Here is a 21,697-nt window from a genome sequence, read left to right as displayed (position 1 = left end):
AAACCCTACTATAAGCATACTTCGGCAAAGCATATGGTGAGGTAAGCTTCACTGCCAATATTCCAAATAGGGAATTTTGAAGATTTCAAGTAACAACTAACCTAGAACATATGTAGCAAAATAAACAAATGAAAAATTTATACTGCCTATTATACGGCCCATGAACATATGAGATATAACTAGTGTACAATTCTTATTAAATGTACTGTGTCAGAATGCTTTACCCATAAAGATTGAAGGCTGAATGTAAAATGAATGTCGTAGAGATGACCAGGACTAAACTTATGTTGTGCCTTTGTGAGGAAACTCTAGCTTTGCTGGCTTTCAAACAGGAGAGGTGATGTTTCTCTCGTCATTGCAGATGAGGGGCTCATGATGATACAACCCCTCATTTCTCTTTTCAGATAGGATGGCATCAGCACTCCTAGATTTTTTTATAGCGGCTCTGCACAGGTTTTCATCGTTACAACATCTGGAAATGTCCTAGGAGAAAAAAATCAAATAGAACACAGGTATGTTAAAAAAAAAAAAAAAAAAAAAAGGAGTTCCAGCCTTACAAAAGCAAGCATTCCTAATAAGTCACACATTCCCAGTTCTTTTTTTGTTTATCTTCATCCCAGGGCATTGACATGTTTTCATTGTTTTTAGAGAGAGAAGAAGGAAGGCAGGGAGACGGGGAGGGGTTGGGGAGAGAGAGAGAGAGAGAGAGAGAGAAGAGGGAGAGAGAAACATCAATGAGAGAGAGAAACATTGACCGCCGCCTTCTCGTATGCACCCCCAACTAGGGATTGAAACCACAAGCTGGGCATGTACCCTGACCAGGAATTGAACCCGTGACCCTTCAGTCTACAGGACAATGCTCCAACCAACTGAAACACACTGGCCAGGGCCCCACTTCTTTATATGGGTTATAGTAACTGCCTCTTTGAATAGCTGTGATCTGCACTGATAGATCCTTGGGATTCCACTTTATGCTAATTCGCTAAGGTAAGTTTTATAGAAGCTATGCTTAGATTGCAAGAGCAAAGGGGAACTTAGAATTTTTTTAAAGTCTGGGTATTCTTAACGATGCCAAAGGCAGAATAGGCTCCTAACAACAATGTCATCTGTTGCCTGTATATTTGCTTCCTTAAATATAATAAACATACGGTTGGGCAAAATCTGTGTTTACGCAGCAACATAAATTCTATGTAGTCTTCATTAGTTATTGTGAAGTAGTTACATTTCACATGCCTGTACTTTATTGAAAAGTAGGGAAGTTCTAATGATTGAAGCACCATAAGGTACTACTTCACTTGCACATTAATTAAAGTAGAAAATGTCTTATTCTGAAGTGCCACCAACGTATTTGTGAATAATTTTGTTGTATACTCACCATAAGTCATAAGGCATAATATTACTTTGTCCCATGAATTTTACTATTTTCATTAAAAATCATGTACTTTCTACACCCAGTATTTGAAACACATATTATACAATCTAAGTATAGGTCTCTCAGGTTAGCTTTGTCTAATAAACTCATAGGACTTAACTGTGATATATATATATATATATATATATATATGACATGAGTTTACAAACTGAGTTAAGAATAGTAGATTATGTCCATAGATATGATGTTATACAATTATAAGAAATTATTCATGTGTGGTTAGAACAGGACTGTTTCCAAAAAAAAAAAACCATCAATAGATTAAATTTGATTTAAAATATTCTGACTCATTGTCACAGAATAGAACTATAACTTTTTTATAATGTGGGATTCTTATATAAACCACAAAAGACACCAGAAATGTGATGTGAAAGGGTTACTAAGTCTTCTTCAATGTGTTTATCTAAAAAAAGCTTTTCATTTTCCTAATCATTGCTGTATATGATTTATCCACAGATGTTGGCTTTGGTGCCTGACAGAGAGCTCTCCTCAGTGATTCCTTACACTTACCTGTAGGGACTGTGCTCTTTCTTTCTGACGAGGAGGAAATACAATGGCCAGTTCGTGGGCCCTTGCTAAGGATCGAAGGTCAAAATAGTATCTGGCATAGACACTGTCAGAAACATTAACATCATAATCTAGTAGATATAAAAATTGCCCCTCCAGCTCGTTCCTGGGGAAGAAAAAAGACAAAACCAACACAGGATAATTTTAGTCAACTTGCCTATTTTTAAAATTATCATTCAAAGCTACCAGGCCGGCTCTGAATATTTTTTTAAACAAATGGAGGCTACCCAACTGTACTAATACACTAACGTTCAAACAAGCAAACAGGGTGCAGGTATTTGTGGTCCCTTTTGCGTCCCAGCACGCTGAGTTTGGCACCAGGGGGAGGAGGTTGTGTCTCACTTGTGCACTTGGGGCTCATTCTTCAGAGTCCCATTAGTGCAGCTGCATAGTTCATGCTGCTTGCTCCCTTGCACAGTGATGAGATGGAAGGAATGATGTGCGCTGTTTCTTAGCTCTGAAGAACTTGAAGACATTTTCAGCAGGCTGATAACAGGAAGGGGCTTACTGAAGTAGAGACGTGCCATCAAAAGGAGTGTGCACATCACCGCAACAACAAATGGATCCATTGAAAGCCACCACTATTACCTCTGAGGGAGAAACCTTTTCAGACAACAAGGATTCATCGTAAATAAATAAATAAGCCACATTTAACGGGGAAGAGCTCCTCTCCCCCTGCCCCAGTGCATGAGGCTAATGTCAAAGAGCATAATGCAAGTTTATGCACCTTAATATTACTGGGGTGAGAAATTGTCACTATGACAGGATTGAATACACTTTTAAAACTCTGGAAGTAAGAAAGATTAAGATAGATATCTCCGCTGGACTAAACCCATGTTGCGATATGACCTCTGATAGAGCGCTGGACTCAAACAGTGTTTCTCCCATGTTGGGAATACAGTCCCGAGATGCTCAGCACCCCTGTCCTTTGCCAGAACAAAAGAAACTCATGGAGTGAGTTCAGTAAAGTGGGAAAGGAAACCTTGGAGCAGTCCTTTGCTATGTGACCAAACTGCTGTCACTTGCCAAGTGGTTAAGTAAAGATGAAATTAGAATAAACTGTACTACTGCCACAGTCATCCCACTCATAGAGTTAATAAAATGATAAATACCTGAACTAACACAAGAGAGGCTTATTTCCTAATGTATTTGGTTTGTTAGTTTTAAAGTTTTGATAATTTATCCACGTTCTCCTGTATGGAGATCAGTCAGCCTATGAGCAGAGATGACGTTTTCTCACTTGTTAAACCTTAAACCTAACTGAAGCTACTTCCAGATTTAATTTCCTGTTCATATGGCCATAAGTCTATAAAAATATAAATAAGATGTTTTGATAATCAGAAAATCAGGACTATGACACTATTATCAAAGTGGGCATTTTACCAAAAGCCACTTTGACAGCTACTGATAATCTCTGGTTCCTTCTCTTAGCCACAAGTGTCCTCATTTTCGATATAAATGTGCATTTTTATTATTCTGAGTGATTCTTATCCATAGTAATAAGCAAAGATAACAGAAACAAACTTTTGCCACTTCCTGACATAATCTCAATCATCCTATGCTGTTCAATATGATCAAGAGGTATTTTTCACATTTTCCTAAACGCCGCCCACAAAGACATTTAAATTTTTTAAAATTAAACTTATTGGGGTGACACTGATTAATGAAATTACATAGCTTTCAAGTGTATGGTCCTGTAGGTTGCATTGTGTGTGTATCACCCAAAGTCAAATCTTTTTTCATCACCATATATTTGAGGCTCTTTACACAAAGACATTTTCACCATCAAGAAGATACTTTAACACTCTGTGGGAAATGCCTTTTGGGCTTATCCTTACTTTCAGCCTCGGGGCCCTTCACAGCAGTTAATGTAGTCAGATCTAAAGCCTTCCTTAAATTTGGAGTTTTATTCCCATGTTCACATGCCAGCTCTGAGGAACGCCCTCGTGGTTAACCTATAGCCGCCCACAAAGCACAGCTGTGTTTGCTGAGTGCCCCTAAAAATTCTCAAATGGGACAGGCACTGGAAGATGCCGTGTGATGCTTCTCTGACTGCCTGAGAGGTAGGAACGTCCTAAATCATCAGACCTATTTTTAAACACACGCCATGCTCTTTAAAGCAGGAAAGAGCACAGAGACCTTAAACCTTTATGTGTAGCTAATTTTCTATCATGGTTTCTTTAACAACAGAACTTCATCTAAAAAGGAGGAAAAGATCAGTAACAGCAAGTATATAATATGTGACTCAGGTTTAAACTAACAATCCCCTTCATAGTCATGAGGCCTTAAGACCATAACAGTGGCCAAACATTTATTTCAAAGGCTAGATGTATGCTCCTTAAAATGGACCAAAGACAACAGAAAAATGTTGGATGGGATCCAAAATAGTAACAGAGTAAGTTACAGTCACCTCTTCCCAGGACCAAATTGGAATTACAACTAAAATATAGAAAAATCAATCTGAATAACCAGCTGAAGACTAGCTGAGCAGAAGTCTTATAAACAAGGATTTACAAAGAAGCTGCATTAAGACTGGTAGGAAGGATGGAGACCCACAATAGGGCTGCCCCTGCTCTCACGTGCTGTGTCTGAGAATCCAGAGAGATATCTCAGTTGCAAAGGTCCCCTCTAAAAAGCAAGTAGTCTCAGTCCCATGTCAGGCTGCCCAGCCCAGAGTTCCAGAGCTGGTAATAGGAGCCCATTTGGCTCTGAAAATAAGCAGCTGTCTTCCAGGGAGAGACAACAGTCTTCTAGAAGTCCAGTTGTCCTCTTGAAGAGCCAGCACACAAAATCTTGTTTGTGGCCACTTACTTGAAGCTTGCACAGAGGGAGGACAGCTCGGAGTGGACTTGTGATAAAAGACTGGGTTATGGGCTCCAGGGAGAGAGCTAAAGGGACAGCTGCCAGGATCTCTGTACTGAGTTCCTCTCCCATACTACCCACAGATTCTATCTTTATTGGGTTGAGCATTTCTCTGATGAGATCACCCTGAGGGAAAACAGTAGCCCTACCCTCCCTACTTCCTGTACTCCTGTTCTGTGGAGCTCACACCCTGTGGAAAATTCAGCTCACTGAGCCCAGGGTATAGAAGTCCAAGCAGATTCATGGTGCGTCAGAGACTGAGTTGTGTGGCCCTGGGGGCAGGGGCCATTTATTCCATCTTCCTTAGATCCTGACCCGTTCTTTACCCCCTGCCCCCATGAAGACCCAGCAGTCCTACCCTACAAAATGTTGGTGGTCCTCCCTGCTGAACTCAAGGACACTAGAAGGCCAGGCTAAATCAGGATCAGACTGAGTTGTGTGGCTCTGAGTCAGGGGCCAATTTTCCCTAACATGCCTGACCAGTGCAGAGATGTCCCTTCACATGGCCAAATCTTGATCTATTTGAGTCTGAATAAGTCTGCTGGGCAATTGTTAGACAATTCCCTGAAACCCTGCCCTACCAAAGGGGACTGTGGTCACCCAGCATCTTGCAGGCAGCCTTGGTGTACCCTGGGATTTTTTTCTGAGTGACCTGCTATTCAGCTTTGGCATCGAGTTTGAATATGTACTTAATGACTCACTGAGAACCTAACTCATGCCACTCAGTACTGCCAGAGGCTCTTACAGTGATTTAGCCTAACAGGCAGCCTACAGGAGGAGGCAGGCAAAGGTGGAACTCAGAATGCCTTGGGCCTTTTGCTGACCTGCACCAAAGCTTGATGCTGGTGGAAGGTGGCCATGGTGTGCAGCTTGGCCCTTCACATGCACACCAAATCAAAGCATACACAGCCACAAACTGGATCACTTTGTATCCCCAAGCCTACTACCCAGGGTCAGTCACAGGCAGTGTCCAACATTGGTCTGCACTGAATTTCTCCCAAGAGATCTGAAAACCAACTTACATGATGGCAGGCATCAAACAACATCAGAGCAAGATCCAAATAGCTCCACAAGTGACACATTCAAAGGGAGATCTTGGGAAGACCCAGACCCTGCTGAGACAAATTCTGCTTCATGTGGTAATCTCCTCGCACAGCAGCTCATACACTATGGTTAAGGTCAATCCTCACAGTGAGCCAGCCTGATGGTCAACCCCAAGCACAAATGGGCCAACAGCAATCAGGACTCAACTACAACAGAAGGGCTTCCATAACTCACATAAGAACTATTCCTGGAGCACCCAGCTCAGGTGATCAGCAAGACTGTGCCACTGGGTCTCACAGGACATCTACTACATAAGGCCACCATATCGAGATTGGGATACATAGAAGATTTACCTAACACACAGAGACAAACACAGAGAGACAGCCAAAATGGGGAGACAAAGAAACATGCTTCAAGTAAGAGGACAGTAGAAATCCCCAGAAAAAACTCTAAATAAAATGAATGTAAGCAATCTTTCAGATACAGAATTCAAAACATGGCTATAAGGAAGTTCACAGAACTTAGAACTGCAAGAGCATGAAAAAAGGACCTAAAAATCATTTTAAACAATCAGGAAGAATACAATATATAAAATGAAGAATATAGTTGAAAGAATAAACAGTACATTAGGTGAAGCAAGGGATCAAATCAGTGATTTGGGAACAAGATAGCAGAAAACAATCAGTGCAGCAAAAAAAAAAAAAAAAAAAAAGAAAAAAGAAAATTGCAAACAGTCTAAGAGACAACTTGAAGCATAACAGCATCAGCACCATAGGAGTACCATAAGAAGAAGACAGAGAGCAAGTGATTGAGAACTTATTTGAAGAAATATTGACTGAAAATTCCCTTATCCTGGTGAAGGAAAAAGGCACAGAAGTCCAGAAGGTGCAGAGAGTCCCAAACAAAATAAACCCAAAGAGACCCACACCAAGTCATAATAATTAAAATGGCAAAGATTAAAGAAGAAAAAATCTTAAAAGCAGCAAGAGAAAAATAATTAGTTACCTATAAGGGAGCTCCCAAAAGACTGTCAACTGATTTCTCAACAGAAACATTTTAGGGCAAAAGAGACAGGCACAGAATACTCAAAGGGATGAAAAGCAAGGACCTACAACCAAGATTACTGTACCCAGCGAAACTATCGTTTAAAATTGAAAGAGAAATAAAAAGCTTCCCAGACAAGGAAAAGCTAAAGGAGTTCATTTACACAAAACTAGAATTACAAGAAATGTAAAGGGTCTTTTTGAAGAAGATGAAAGAATAAGATGGCACTAAATATATATACCTCTCAACAATCACTTTAAATATAAATAGCCTGAATGATCCAATCAAAAGACACATGGTAGCTGAGTGAATAAGAATACAAGACACCCCACCCCCAAAATAGATATTATTCATCTGAAAAAAAATTTTCAATATCTTTTTCTATCCCTCACCCCACCCCCAGCACCCCCAAAGAAAAACAAGAAGAAGAATACAAAGCCTGGGGGTGGGTCAGCAAATGACTGAAGGCACTGCAAGGTCTGCCTCCATCAGCCTCTGCCTGCTGACTCACTGTCAGTCTTAGTCTAGCCTCAGGGTCCACGGTTTCTGAAAGGGCTTCTGGAGGAATCAGGACGATGGGAGCCCTGCATCTCCTGTGGGATGTGCCATTCAGATGTCACAGAAGATGGTGAATGTGTTCCCCAATCCCCATACCACACGTCGAGTCTGTCCCGGATCATTTCCCTGAACTCGGCAGGATGGATCCCCTAAGTAGGAAAGTGGGTGGGGCCCACAGAGCCCAGAGTTTGGGCCTGCCAAACACCAGGAGGGTGTTTCTACACCAAAAAGATATTTCCAGTACAGTTGTCCTGCAAAGTGAGCCTCTAAATTGTTTTCCAAATACCACCAGAGAAATACAATTTAAATAATCAAGTAGATTATTACAATAACACCTCAAGACCTACTAATTAATGATGAGGAATATAAATTGTTATACCAAATGCAGATAGAAAAATATATGTAATTTTATGCCTATTTCAGTTCTCTGCATAATGTAACCTTTAAAATATTTCTTAATATGTAAACATTATAGGGCAAATAAAGTATTGGAAAATAGTAAGAAAGTTCACCAAAACTGTGAAGACTCACATGTTAAGTGCATTGTTCCTGAAGAAAGTGCAGAAGTCTACATTCCATATAGGCTGATCGTGCAAACACTTGGAAGCAAGAGCAATGGCCCCCAAAACAATTCTTCTCCAATTGGAGGGACAGATGTCAATCTCCGCATAAATTAAAAGTCTTTCTATGAAAATCTGCAAAAGTAGAACACTGTTTTTTTTTTTTTAATTTTAATTCATTTTCAGTGCCATAATAATAACTCTTAGGAATGACAGATTTCATATGTTTGACATGCCTTTTATCCCTAGGCTCTACAGGGACTGCTTGGCCAGCTAAAGCCAGGGGCCATGTAATAGTTGCAAATCAGAATCTTCTACTGCCTACATTGCCTGTGTGAATTTCCAGTTCAAGTTTTGGTCACAGGAATGAATGGATATCTTAGCAAAGGACTTCCTGAAGAAATGCTATTACCTTGGCACTTGTAAAGGGCAGCGTATACAGGCTAAGCGTAGATTCAAGTTTTCAATAAATACTTGAGTGCCGACCATGTAGAATATGTCATACCTGGCTGGTAGTTATGTGGTGATTATATATAATATTTGGATATGGAATCCCTGGTAATACTGAGCACATTTATATCTTCTTTTTACAGCAACTAGTCCTTTGTGACACAGACTGAAGCTAAAGTCTGACCATCAAGAGCGCCTCCTAATGGCTGCTGTGTGGTGCAGTGGGACACATAGTGCAAACAGGTGTGCCTGAGGCAGGCCTGACAACTGTCAGGTGTCCCTGTACTTTGTGCCCTTGTGAGGGACACACATGCATACAAAAGACAATCTTTCCCATAGCTCCTAATTTCCACATCTCCATAACTATTTCGTGAAATTCATCTCTGTCTCACACAACCTGAAGCTCAGTCAATTCTGTTGGGTTCAAGGTGGTATCAGAGCTGCCAGTCTTTGCATCCCTGGTACTCCTCTAAACCTGCCAGGTAGCTTGTGAGGTCTCATGATTTCTTTCACATGTGTTCATCTCACAGTTAACTCTTTTTGAAGAGTCTGCCCTGTCTGCAGAGATGTTCCCTAATACGAATGTGTTCACATTGTTCCCATCACATCCCCACAACCCCTAGAATGCTTCCTCTTGTTTTGCTCACAGAAAATGCCCTGATGCTACTTCTCATCTTCCACTCTCTTTGTAACCCACTTTAGTCCGCCCTGGCCACTGTCACACTGCTGAAACTACTACCGCTAAGGTCATCTATGTTTTGCACTTACAAGCTGGAGTTGTATATCCCAGCTCTCCACTCCCAAGCCTAAGAGAAAGGGCACTGCCATTTGCCCAGTTGCTGGGCCACAAACCTCCAATTGCCTTAGCCTGCTCCAATCTACCTAGCATTGGTGACCTGACCCCTTTCTGCTCTGTTTGTCACTTCTCATCTGTATCACTGTTACTGCCTCCTCACTTCTGGCCTCCACTCGGACTCACAGCTACAGGCTCTTTTCCTCAAAGCGGCCAGGAGAGCCTCTTTAATGCAGCGCACATCACTACCTTGCTCAGTGTCTGCCAAATATTTCCCATGGAACAAATAAAAGTTTAACTTCTTCCCGTTGCCTGCGAATTACATGGCTCTCTGAGATAGGACATCACCTTATTTGACCTGTGTGTGCACTGCATGTGCGTGTGTCTCCTGAGGTGTGGGGGAGAGGCCAGAATCTCTCCTCCTGCCTTTAATAGCAGTTGTTTTGTGATAAGAACAGCAATGGTGATTTAAATTATACTAGTTATTAAGCTCAAGTGTGTGTATTTTACTTCCTTTGATGTTTTCTCTTAATAAAGTTCTGATGATCATTCCAGGAACCTACTTTTATTTGAAAAATAAGATCATGCCCTCTGGATGAGACAGAAAAGGAGCTTTCCGAAAGAATTATCTTACCAAAGCTGTTATTCCATATTCAACTCTTAGCCTTGTGGCATGGAAAAAACAGTGGATAAATCTGTAAATGATTTTAGGATCAGGATTGTGATTAAAGTGTTCCTCTGGAAGCACTTTTTGCTGAAAGAAGAAAAAAATGCAATATATGTATCCATTGAAGAGAAATACTTAAGTACTCTATGATAACTGTCTTCAACTTGTGCCCATGTGCCCTTGAAAATAAGTTTGATTTATGTCTCTTATTTAGTCTTTTAAATATAAACAATGGGACCTTAAAAAACAATAGGGATTCAATATCATCACTCATTTAAAAAAAATACAGGCACAACCTCAGAAAATTTATATGTTCCCTCCCACCTTCCTGTACAGAATTCTACCTGAACTATCTTAAGGCTCAAAAGTCTTACTGATGGCTAGGTCATAATTCTTTGCAATCAACTCTGAAAATACATCAGGCTCTAAAGCTGTGCTGTGCTGTACAGTAGTCACCAGCCACGTATCGCTATAGAGCATCTAAAGAAGTGAATTTGAACATTTTTGTCATTCTAATTGATGCAAAATTTAAACAGCTGTTTAATTTTCTTTACAGAGACAGTGACAGATCTGTTAGGTTTATTTACAAATATTTATACTGTTTGATGCTACTGAACATTATCTTATAAAGAGATACCTTTTGCCCTGGCCAGGAGCTCAGTTGGTTAGAGCGTTGTCCCTGTACGCCAGGTTTGTGGGTTTGATCCCCGGGTCAGGGCACATACAAGAAACACCCAATGAGCCCTGGCTGGTATGGCTCAGTGGACTGAGTGCCAGCCTGCAAACCAAAAGGTCACCAATTTGATTCCCAGTCAGGGCACATGCCTGAGTTATGGGCCAGGTCTCCCGCTGTGGGTGTGCAAGTGGCAACCAATAGATGTATCTCTCACATTAACGTTTCTCTCCTTCTCTTTCTCCCTCCCTTCCCTCCTCTCTAAAAATAAACAAATAAAACCTAAAAATAAAACACACACAGACACACACAAAATGAATGTGTAAATTGCAAATGGAAAAACAAATTGATGCTTCACTCTCTTTCAAATCAATAAAATTTTTTAAAATGATACACTTTTGTTTTAGGGGCACGTTTACTCACCTTTACTCACTAATTATACAAAGCTGCAACTCAGTTCTTACTAACATATTTCTTATATAACATTCCTTTTATAAAATAATTAGACACAACGTGGGGTGGGGAAGAAAACTTAAAGGAAGACAATTTTGACTTCAAGCTGGAGAAAGTCATTTTTTTCTAGTACTGTAATTAATTTCAAAGCAAATCAGCATGAACTATAAACCAATTGTATGAGAGAAAAATACAACCTCAATACAACTGACACTTACTGAAAATGGATATAGTCTTTCATCAAAAATATCCTTGGATCTATTTGCATCTCTGTAAAATAAGAACATGCATTTAAAAAACTAATTCAAGAATTGTTAATGTCTTAGTAACACATCTGCTGGGAATAGAGGGGTGGAGGAAGAAGTTTTACCTTCAACAAAGTCCTTTTACAAATTCGCCTCTTGAATTATCTAAGTGTTTTCTGACCTCTTCTTACTCAGCACATCAAATTTTGTGAAATCTTTTCCGTAATGACCACCCAGAGCTGCCTTTATAAGCATTGACCTTCCCTAAATAAACCAAGTATATTTCCTATATTTCCACTCCTCTAACCTCACATTGGAATACACAAGAACATTTTATAAAGCAGTAGTAGTGGGCAAGAGTTGATGTGAATATGAGATGCATGTTTTTTCCTGTTTTTCCATCTTAATATTTTTCTATATTATATTCTTTTTTAAAAAGATTTGATTTATTAAATTTTTAGAGAGAGAGGAAGGGAGGCAGACAGAGAGGGAGAGAAATATTGATATGCAAGAGAAACATTGACAGTTGCCTCTCTCATGCCTCCAACATGGGTCCTGGTCAGCAACCCAGGCATGTGCCCTGACTAGGAAGTGAACCCTTTGGTTCACAGGCTGGCACTCAATCCATTGAGCCATGCCAGCCAGGGCAGAAAAACTTGCACCTCTTTTTGTGAGCTTGAGAGCTTTGGAATACTTAAGGACTTTTCTAGTAAGACTGGTGGTGATAATATACTAACAAAAGTGGGTTTAAACACCATATGAAGAAATGTGAACCAATACTTTCCAAATGACCGATGTATTAATATTATTATATAACTATGTACAAGAAAAAGATCCATTCAGCATACAAGATATATGAATGGCTATTAATTTAACAGGGACTTTATTGAACAGAGACCTTACTACAAGTTCACAGATATGATTTAAAATTCCCTTGTAATTAATTTTAGAAACCAGCACTTAAGGACTTTTGGTACAGTATCAAAGAATATCCACAGTTATCTGAAGGCTTTAGAAATACACCCTTTTCTAGCCACAAAGTTAAACAAGGCTGGGTCTTCTTCATATTGTTTCTTCAAAACAGATTATTGAGATGATTGAAGTAATTGCAAATGATGAAGACAGCTGTCTTCTATTAACCGAGATATAAAGGGATTTGCAAAAATGTAAATGACACAATTTCCAATCAACTTTTTGTTGAGGAAAATGATTCTTTTTTATAACGAATTATGTTAATACTATGGTTCCAAATCAGGGGTGGTTTTTGTCCCCCTGGCAACATTTGGCCATGGTCAGAGACATCTTTCGTTGTCACAATGTGAGGTGGGGAGAGGGTGCTACTGGCACCCCAAGAGCAGAGGCCCAGGATGCTGCGAGTGTCCTATAATGCACAAGGCAATCGGCCACAACAAAGATTTATCTAGCTCAACACTTCAATAGTGCTGTACAAACCGTGTTTGGATATACAATGGTCGTATTTTTTAATTCTCAATTTTAATTTTTAATACAGTAAATATCTGTATAGCCCACATAAACAAATACTCTTTGGGATTCTCAATAACTCAAGCATTAAGAGTCCTAAGACAAAAACACATGATTCACTTCAATAATGTAATAAAAACACTCCATAGCTTACTCCAATAGTGTCGGTAGCTACTACCTAACACTAAACTTTGTGTCTTGTAAGTTTATTAGCTAGAATAACAAGACAGGTTTTAAAACTCACCTGTTCTTTATGAGGTAATACATTGCGAGAGTCAGGCTGTGGAGAGAAAAACATTGTTAACAATTGACTTTATGTTAAGTTTGACGACATTTTTTAAAGGGGGTTGTGGTGGGGGAAGACCTTCCTAGCTGCCCAGTGGCTATGAAATCCTTACTCAGGACACTATCACATGGGCACTTTTTGCCTTGTTGTAGTTCTTTGTCTTTCAGCAAAATTAGAAAAAACTAAAATGCTTGGTGACATGTTGTCAGAAGACATGTTTCGGTGGAATTTTATAATATGTAAGTTACTACACATTTCCCCTGTCATTTGCCCTTCTACCCATAGAACTTCTCATCCTGTACAAGTTATATCTATTTGTACACACACTTAAATTTAAGCCATACAGTAGTTTTTCCATCTACCCAGTCATTTCCCATCATTTCCCTAAAGGTAAGTAAAATGCCGTATACCAAATAACATCATATAAGGTGGTTTTTACATAGTTATTAAGAAATCTAATAGCAAATATAAGAACCCACAAAGTCAATGTCTAACTCTCCTACAGTAAGTAGTGCTAACAATGCAGCAAAATAGTACACAGTGTGATATTCATAACATTCATTTCCAAATACTGTGTAAATTACTGTATTCCTAAGTTACTCAAGATGTTGAGTAATGTGCTGAAATGGGTACTCTAGGTTGTTATATGCTTTTCCTCTTTGCCCTCAGTATCTATTATAAAATGAAGCTCAAAATAATTGAGGGAAAGCAAATCTGAATTTTTTACTAGGTCTGTAGAACGTTAGCACTTGTAAAAAGGCCTATAACATTATTAGCACAAAGATGGGTACTTGTATAGTGCTTTAAACAGTTTCATGTTCAAATTGATTTTAAAATCACAGAATTTGGAGCATATAAGCTGAAAAGGAGAAATGAACTTTTGATTACATTTAATTCAACGCATCATTTTACAGATAAGGTAATCAAGGCTTAAAAGTGACATGCTGAAGGTCCCACCAATCATGAGAAGCAGTTGTCTCTCAGACACTCTAACCAGGCACTGTCCCCAAGCTTAACTGTACTTTGGGACCACTGGCGGAGCTTTAAAAACTGCCTGGCTTCCACGTTTAGGCGATCTGATTTAACTGGCATTGGGTATGGCGTGAGATTGTTTTTAAAGCTTCTCAGGTGATTGCAATGGGCAGCAAACTTTGAGAACACATGAGTTAGGGTTAAAATTAGAATCTCCCTGGATGCTTTTCCCCGTGTAATTTTGCCTCCCATCCTTCCTCAGCTTATCGAAAGGCTTGTGAGAGTGAAAGAGTGTGCTGGGGGAGGGAGAATGGGATGCATGTGTTTAGAGACATATTTTGAAAAAGGTTGCGTAAGTGATTCCAATAAGCCTCACCCACCTCATTGAGAACAATGCACTACTACCCCATAATAAACATTTTTTTCAAAATCATTCCTAGGAGCCAATTAGCTGTATTAATTTTCTCAGAAAACCTTTATCTTACCAATCAACCATAAATGTACTGAATGATCCTTTCCAAAACTTAATGAGTTGTAGTTTTATAAACTATTTCAGAAAAGCCTTCCTTCCTCACATTAATACAAAATAGCTTTCATCACACTGTCATACTTTCCCATCAGCATCCCCCACAAATACACAAAAGTTAGAACAGGGAGAAAATCAAACTAGTTGATACCTTTTAAAATGCAGAACATTTAAAAATTGCCAGTAGCCAATAAACTTACTCTACTTTAAAAAATTAGACTAATTTGGAGATAAGAAGCATAAAAACTACTTGTGTGAGCAAGGTTAATCTTTAAACCTACTTTTGAATTAGATACTGTAACATCGGAATCCTTGAATTCAAGAGAAGCTATGGAATTCAGCCAAAGTCAAGTGGATTTTTTACTCATGTCCAGGCTGAATAAAAACACTCAGTGATTGTGTGATATGTGTCAAGCTCAGGACTTTAGAGAGATACAGGGCTCAATTTTTGCTGAAACACAACCTGTTCTCAACTATTGTTATGACTGAGAGAAGAAAATTACATTATGATTGTGAACTTGTTGTTTTTAATTAAAATAGAAGTTACTGATAACTTAATTAGCAAAAAAAAAAAAAGTCTGGCACAATGAAAACAAAATCAATTTTGTAAGCCCTTTATGTTTTTAAGACTGAAAAATAAAATTAGGAATGAGAATATTAATATTTTCAAAAAGCATTTCCCAAACTGTGTTCTGAAAAATCAACACATATCCCACGGAGACATTGATAATGGTCCTTGGACAATCCCAGCAGGATTCAGGAAGCTCTGCATTCTATTTTGGTTTTATTGTGCCCCATATAAGCTTGAAAGTTTCCTCTTAGGGTGTTTTTAAAGTGTATCTCCAATGTCTCATTTTTTTCTGCTGTGATTTTCTTATATATGGATTGATAGAGTGTCTTTATATGTATAGAGATATTATATCTCTATACATATCAATATATAACTAAATTTAATATGTCTATGAAATTTAAAACCTCAGTTGACCAAATTTTATCCACAAAGAAATTAACTTGAAAAGTTGTTCCTTAAGACTGGTTTGATGCATTTTTTTTTTCCTGGAAGAAGTGAATTTTAATACAGAAATAGTGCAGGGGAAAAAATGTACAATGGGAGAAATCTGACAAAATCCAATTAAATTAAAATTCAGATACACTCTGGTGCCAGTAGGGGACAAGCTGTCCCTTCTTCCACGAGTAGCTTCTAAAGTAGTATACGTTGTTTTAGGCCCGAATCTCATTTAAAAAAAGAAAGAAAGAAAGAAAGAAGAAGAAAAAAGAAATTTTTTTTCTATGAACATTCAATAAAAAGCATCTCTCCGATCACTGTGTTCAGCAATGTCTCAACAACAGTAATACATCCAATAAAGATAAATACTTTGGAGGTGGGGGCAGGATACTTTATTCGCTAACTGGCTTTCCCTTCTTCCATCCACTCTAAGAGTAAAATGAAAATCAAAAATTTGTATTTAGGTCCTTGAAATCAATAACAATTGACATCACTGAAAAGGACAATCAAATGACTAAAATTACATATGGGCAGGATGCTCTTTACATAAGGGGGTCTGTTACTGAACCCTGGGCACTTATTTGCACTCACCTGTGTATGGTCATATCAAGATTAGGCTGGAAAATCGTGCTGTCATCTAAGAATATTGTTGAGCACGAGCTGTGACTTCGAGATACCTGAAGGGAAAGAGAATTTTTTTTTAATGTCACAGTAAGTTAAAATTACAGAATTGTGGTCCCCCCCTCTCCTTGGTTAAAATGTCAATCAATTAGGCATTAAGATTTTTCTTTTACTCCTTGAACTGCTTTAGTGTGATATCATATATGGCTCTATGGGAAATTCATTAGATACTCTTAGTTCCACAGATGAGATTTGAGAAATCGGTTATAAAATGCTACCCTTGATATAGTACCTATAACCAAACCTGGCAAACACCTATGATAAACTCCCTTTATAAAAATCTGAAACATTTAGAATAAGATTTCAGTGTTTTTTCTTAAGAAATGAAAAGCAGCTGAGATTTCTGTTTCTGCTATTTCTTACATTAAAAAGCATAATGCTTTATAAATAATGAAGCAAGAGCACTTTTACGGAAGTAAATGAAAGCCAATTATAAACAGTAGTTCAGGAGACAGTGTGACAAAATAAATGTTCTTGAGGCAGAGGTGTGTTGTTGTGCTGGGGCTGCCCTATGGCTAACAAGCTGGGAGTTCTTTTTGGGCATCAGTTGCCTTATCTGGAGGATAGAGGAGTATTGTTTTAAGATCTTTCTACATCCAACAAAACATATAAAACAACTCTGAGAATTTTACTCCCTCTTCATGTTTAATAAGACTAACTGTACATTACTCAAATGAGAACCTCAGAGAATACTTTCCACTCATTTCTGAATGTAATTAATCCTATTCTCTAAGTTACTTGACATTCATCCTTTCCTCACTCATGCTGCACACTCTGCTTCCAAGGCCTTTTTCTTCCCCATTTTCCCAGCTAGCTTAGCCGCCTCCGGGCATCTACCCCCAGGATACCTCTGCCAGCAGCCACACTAGAACTTCTCCCTTGTGTGTACTCATGTGTCTAAGTCACCACTCATTACTTGGTATCAACTGCTTACAGGGAATCGCCCTCCTCAAAAAGTAAGCTTCTCTAGGGAAGGGAGAACTCTTACTCCTACCTCCAGCTACTGAGCACAGAATCTGGGGCAAATTAGGAGTTCAACAGGTGTTTGACAAATTATATAAAAATCAATTACAACTGGAAGGAAAATCTTACTACAGATGCAAATCACAATTTCTCTGTAGTGGTATCAGAGAGATGACATTAAATTCTTGAGATCCTCTAGAAAATAAATTACCTTGAAAACATTTTAGATATTCATTTATTGTAACAGTATCCATTGATTTGAAAGGTGCCCAATAAAACAGCAACAATCAAATACAGAAACAGCCTAAACTATATTAGAACAATTCCCTTAAAGTAAAACCAAAAACTAATCACAGTTACTGTAAGCAGTTGAAAGTAATGGTAGCATACCTTAATATCACAGAATACCAACAATTTTAATATGCTTGGTTTTGTTAGCAGCAAAAGGGCACCAGATGTTAGACCTTGATCTTTGAGTTTGGCTGGGAAAGTACTCAGAGCCAAGAACTCAATTATAAGAGAAAGTTTAGTTATAAAGTCACAGAGGTGGAAGCAGTGAGACAGATGGGCTGCATGGACTCAGGAAAAAGCTACAGAGGCTAAAGAAGGGCCCTTGGAACTTAGGAGAAAGAAGGCAAAGATATGCATGCCTGGGGTAAGTAGAGGAGGAAAGGTGTGGGCATGCGTCCAAAGAGAAGAGGGTGAGGAAAGCCACAGATGAGAGAGAGAGAGAGAGAGAGAGAGACAGAGACAGAGAGAGAGACAGAGACAGAGAGAGACACAGAGAGAGAGAGAGAGAGAGAGAGAGAGAGAGAGAGAGAGAGAGACAGAGACAGAGACAGAGACAGAGAGAGGCAGGAAGGCTGGAAGGGAAGGAGAGAAAGAGCCCGCTGGGTCCTTCGTCTTAAGGGTTTTTATCTGAAGGCAGAAACTTTAGGCAAGGTCTCAGGATAGGATCTCAAGAAACTATTCATCAGCTTTCCAGGTGTGTCTCCTCAAGGTCATGGTCTCCACTGATGGGTTGGTGCCAGGGCAGGGGGTCATTAGTCATTGTAGCTGGTCCTGATGTTAGTCATGGGGTCACCCTACCTGGCCTTCCTGCTTTTCTGGGCCTGGAGCTGAAATACAGCTGAGGCCTAGATATTATAGCTACTTTGACCAAAACTTTCTCTGTGGCCAGTAGACTAAGGCTTTGTTCCTAAGATTAACTGATGCAGGTCAGAACCTCATGCTGGAGGGTGTGGTGGTGCTAGGGCTTGTGAGGGAATCCTATGAGGCTATTCTTTGGCCCCTTGGCTCTACCTCCAAGAGAGTCAGTATTCCAAGGGAGAGAAGTTGAGAGGAGGGTCTGAACCACATGACCAGTGATGCGAAAGTTTAGGAGGTCTAATCCACATGTGCAGCCTTATGCTAGGGGAGGTACCTCTGGGGGCAAGGTACCACCCTACAACACTTGGTTTCCCAGTTTTGCCTATTGCTAGGTACACAGGGCTTTCCACCCTGGTGACTCTCCTTACTTGGTCTCTGGTTCCTATCCTGTTCATGTCTGCCTAACTGCCTACTGTATCAGTTTTGTTGTATTTTTGTAAACTAATTCAGATAAGCCTTCCTTCCTCATATTAATATAAGATAGCTTTCATCATTCTGTCATCCTTTCCCATCAGTATCCTCCACAAATACACAAAAGTTAGGACAGGGAGAAAATCAAGCTAGCTGATACCTTTTAAAATGCAGAACATTTAAAAATTGCAAGTAACCAATAATCAGAATTATCTTTACATTATAAAAAACATCATTTTGCCTTTTTTATAAGTTATAATTCAAAGCCACTTATTCCTCATTAACCAAAAGTTCCAGATGGCATATTTTGGACAAGAACCACTATTCGGAGGAATAAATGTTCCTTCAAGCTAGAAATGTTTTAACTATAACTAAAACTTTAATATGTTCCTTAAGCTATGCAGTTAACATGTAATGTATTTCTGGGATCTCAAAAACAAAACAAATACAGCATAAAATACAAAAATTTACTCAAATACTTTTATTCTAAATGGAAGGTAACCTTTTAAGATCAGTACTATAAAGGTATAATATGGCATATAATATACCATAATAAACTCAATTATGACCAAAAACCTATATATAGGGTAGTACAAAGAATATAGAGTAGTTGGTAAAGCTTTGGGTGATATATGTTCTCATTTTCCTCTATTTAATTTTTTTCTATTAAAAATGTATATTGGGTTCTCCTTGAAAATAGTAGTCCTAAAATATTTAAAAATTTAATTAGACATGGTTCACAGCCCTATAGAGGCTCATTCAGTAAATCAACAACTTAGAGTCTACTGGCTAGATGCAACCAAAGAAACACAGAACACTTTGCCATCAGTTCAGGCCAACTGTCAACTCTTCAAACTTTTCAGTATCAAGTACCTAGTATCCCCTAGAGGGTGGTAGAATTGTCTCCTAGCAAAGCCTGGATATATTGGCGATGAGAAGCTTGCTTTCCCCTCTTGCTTAAAAATTTAAGACAATTGTTCTTTTCTTTAAAAAAATAATTATTTATTTATTTGTTTGATTATTTATTTTTAGAGAGAGGGGAAAGGAGAAAGAGAGGGAGAGAAACATCATTGTGTGGTTGCCTCTCACTCACACCCCCAACTGGGGACCTGACGTGCAACCTAATCATGTGCCCTGACTGGGAATTGAACTAGTGACACTTGGCTCGCTGGCCGACGCTCAATCCACTGAGCCACAGCAGCCAGGGCAAGACAATTGTTCTTTATGGTTCAAACTTTACTATTGCTGGCTTACAACCTCAATAAACTACACTGACAAACAAAAATAAAAAATGCAAATACAAAAATACAATCAAAGAGCAAAATACTATTGAAAATTTAGTGTTAATAGGTATTTTAGTTGGTCACTAGAACAGAGAGAGAATTATCCTACCATATCTTGATTTTCAGCACTAATGACAGAATGGATGGACTTTGACAATCTTCACAAGAAACGGAATGGGTTACTTAGTAGACATAAAGTTCAATAGCAAAGTCTGGAAAAATAATCATATCTAGAAATTTAGTAAGTGACACACCAAACCTTCCTATCATGTCAAGTACCTGCTGAAATCATGCCTCCATGAATTATGTCTACTAAAAAATAAAGTTGATGCCCTGGCTGGTGTGGCTCAGTGGACTGATCGCTGGCCTGCAAACCAAAGGGTCGCTGTTTCAATTCCCAGTCAGGGCATTTGCCTGGGTTGTGGGCCAGGTTCCCCGTTGGGGACATGCGAGAGGCAACCACACACAGATGTTTCTCTCCCTCTCTTTCTCCCTCCCTTCCCCTCTCTAAAAATAAATGTAAAACTTTAAGTGAAAATACAAAATAAAGCTGAAGTTTACTGTTTTCCCTCTACTTTTTCACAAGTTTTAGATATTAAGAATTAATGACTTTTAATTAACTTAAAATTTTCTAACACTTTATACATTAATGAAAATGCTCTATGTAGCACATAAATGGGACAATATGGCAGGGTACATGGTTTAAATTGAGTTCTTAATGAAGGCTTTTGTAGAAAAGTATAGTATGCTAATTATAGGTATAACCAAAAACATTCTCTGAATTAACATGTAATTTTATTGAATTAAAATTTTAAACTTGAATTTACTTTAAATATAGATTCTAAATTTCAGTTAATCATGGTGGACTGACCAGAAATCTATGTCCTCTCCCTTTCCTTTCAGAGATATTTCATTAGAATTAAAGGCATAAAAAAAGCTACGCAGTATAAGATAAATAGCAGCTGATTTTTAATGTCTGACAGTTAAAGACTAAATAAAGGAGCTGTTACTGACATGGCTGAAAGAAGGAGAAGAAGCACCACCTTGACACCCAAAGAGGGTACCTGGGGCAAAAGTAAGAAAGCAAGTAACCCAGGCTAGACTTAGGATGTGGCCCCCAAATTCTTGCAGTGAAGCCCTGTCAGTTAACCAAGGTTCTGCTCACTCCTAGTGCTTCCAATTAGATATAAAAAGAGAGCCAGGGACCACCACCCATCTGAGGGAAGCCAACAAGAGAGATCAGAGACTTTCGGCAAGAAAGAGGCTTAGACAGAGATGCTTGGTCTTCCTCTACAACTAGAAAGGAATACAAGTGCCACAAAACAAAAGATAACCAGAAATTCCAGAAAATAAAACTACATGGAAGCCCAACATATGAAGTTATAAACCAGTGGCGCTCATCTGGATGGGTAGGAGGGGCGAAATTGGAACAGGAACGGAAAGGTTGGGTGGTGCAGTTTGTGGTAGCAGTGGGCAGAGTGGCAAGGGGAGCAATCCCGGCTGCAGTTGAGTCTCTGCAGCTCACGACCCCAACGCTGGGAAAGGCAGTCCCCCCATTGCTTCGGACGGAGAGGCCCAGAGGGCAGGGGG

At 39.0% G+C, this 21,697-nt stretch overlaps 1 protein-coding gene across 1 annotated transcript in view; it reads right to left on the bottom strand.

Moving 5' to 3' along the window:
- Positions 1-324: 324 nt before the first annotated feature.
- LOC150019506 (cyclin-Y-like protein 1) overlaps positions 325-21,697 on the bottom strand; it is a 38,609-nt gene continuing 17,236 nt past the window's right edge. Inside the window, exons 3-10 of the mRNA XM_090267360.1 lie at positions 16,212-16,297; positions 13,075-13,110; positions 11,322-11,373; positions 9,945-10,064; positions 8,039-8,202; positions 2,342-2,485; positions 1,943-2,105; positions 325-483 (exon numbers count right to left, since the gene is read on the bottom strand). Of these exons, the coding sequence (XP_090123486.1) occupies positions 325-483; positions 1,943-2,105; positions 2,342-2,485; positions 8,039-8,202; positions 9,945-10,064; positions 11,322-11,373; positions 13,075-13,110; positions 16,212-16,297 (924 nt within the window). The remainder of the gene's footprint in view (positions 484-1,942; positions 2,106-2,341; positions 2,486-8,038; positions 8,203-9,944; positions 10,065-11,321; positions 11,374-13,074; positions 13,111-16,211; positions 16,298-21,697) is intronic.

Source organism: Furipterus horrens, unplaced genomic scaffold (genome assembly GCF_987537825.1).
Source record: "Furipterus horrens unplaced genomic scaffold, mFurHor1.1.pri manual_scaffold_2, whole genome shotgun sequence".
NCBI lineage: Eukaryota > Metazoa > Chordata > Mammalia > Chiroptera > Furipteridae > Furipterus > Furipterus horrens.
This window is presented reverse-complemented; position numbering and strand designations above follow the sequence as displayed.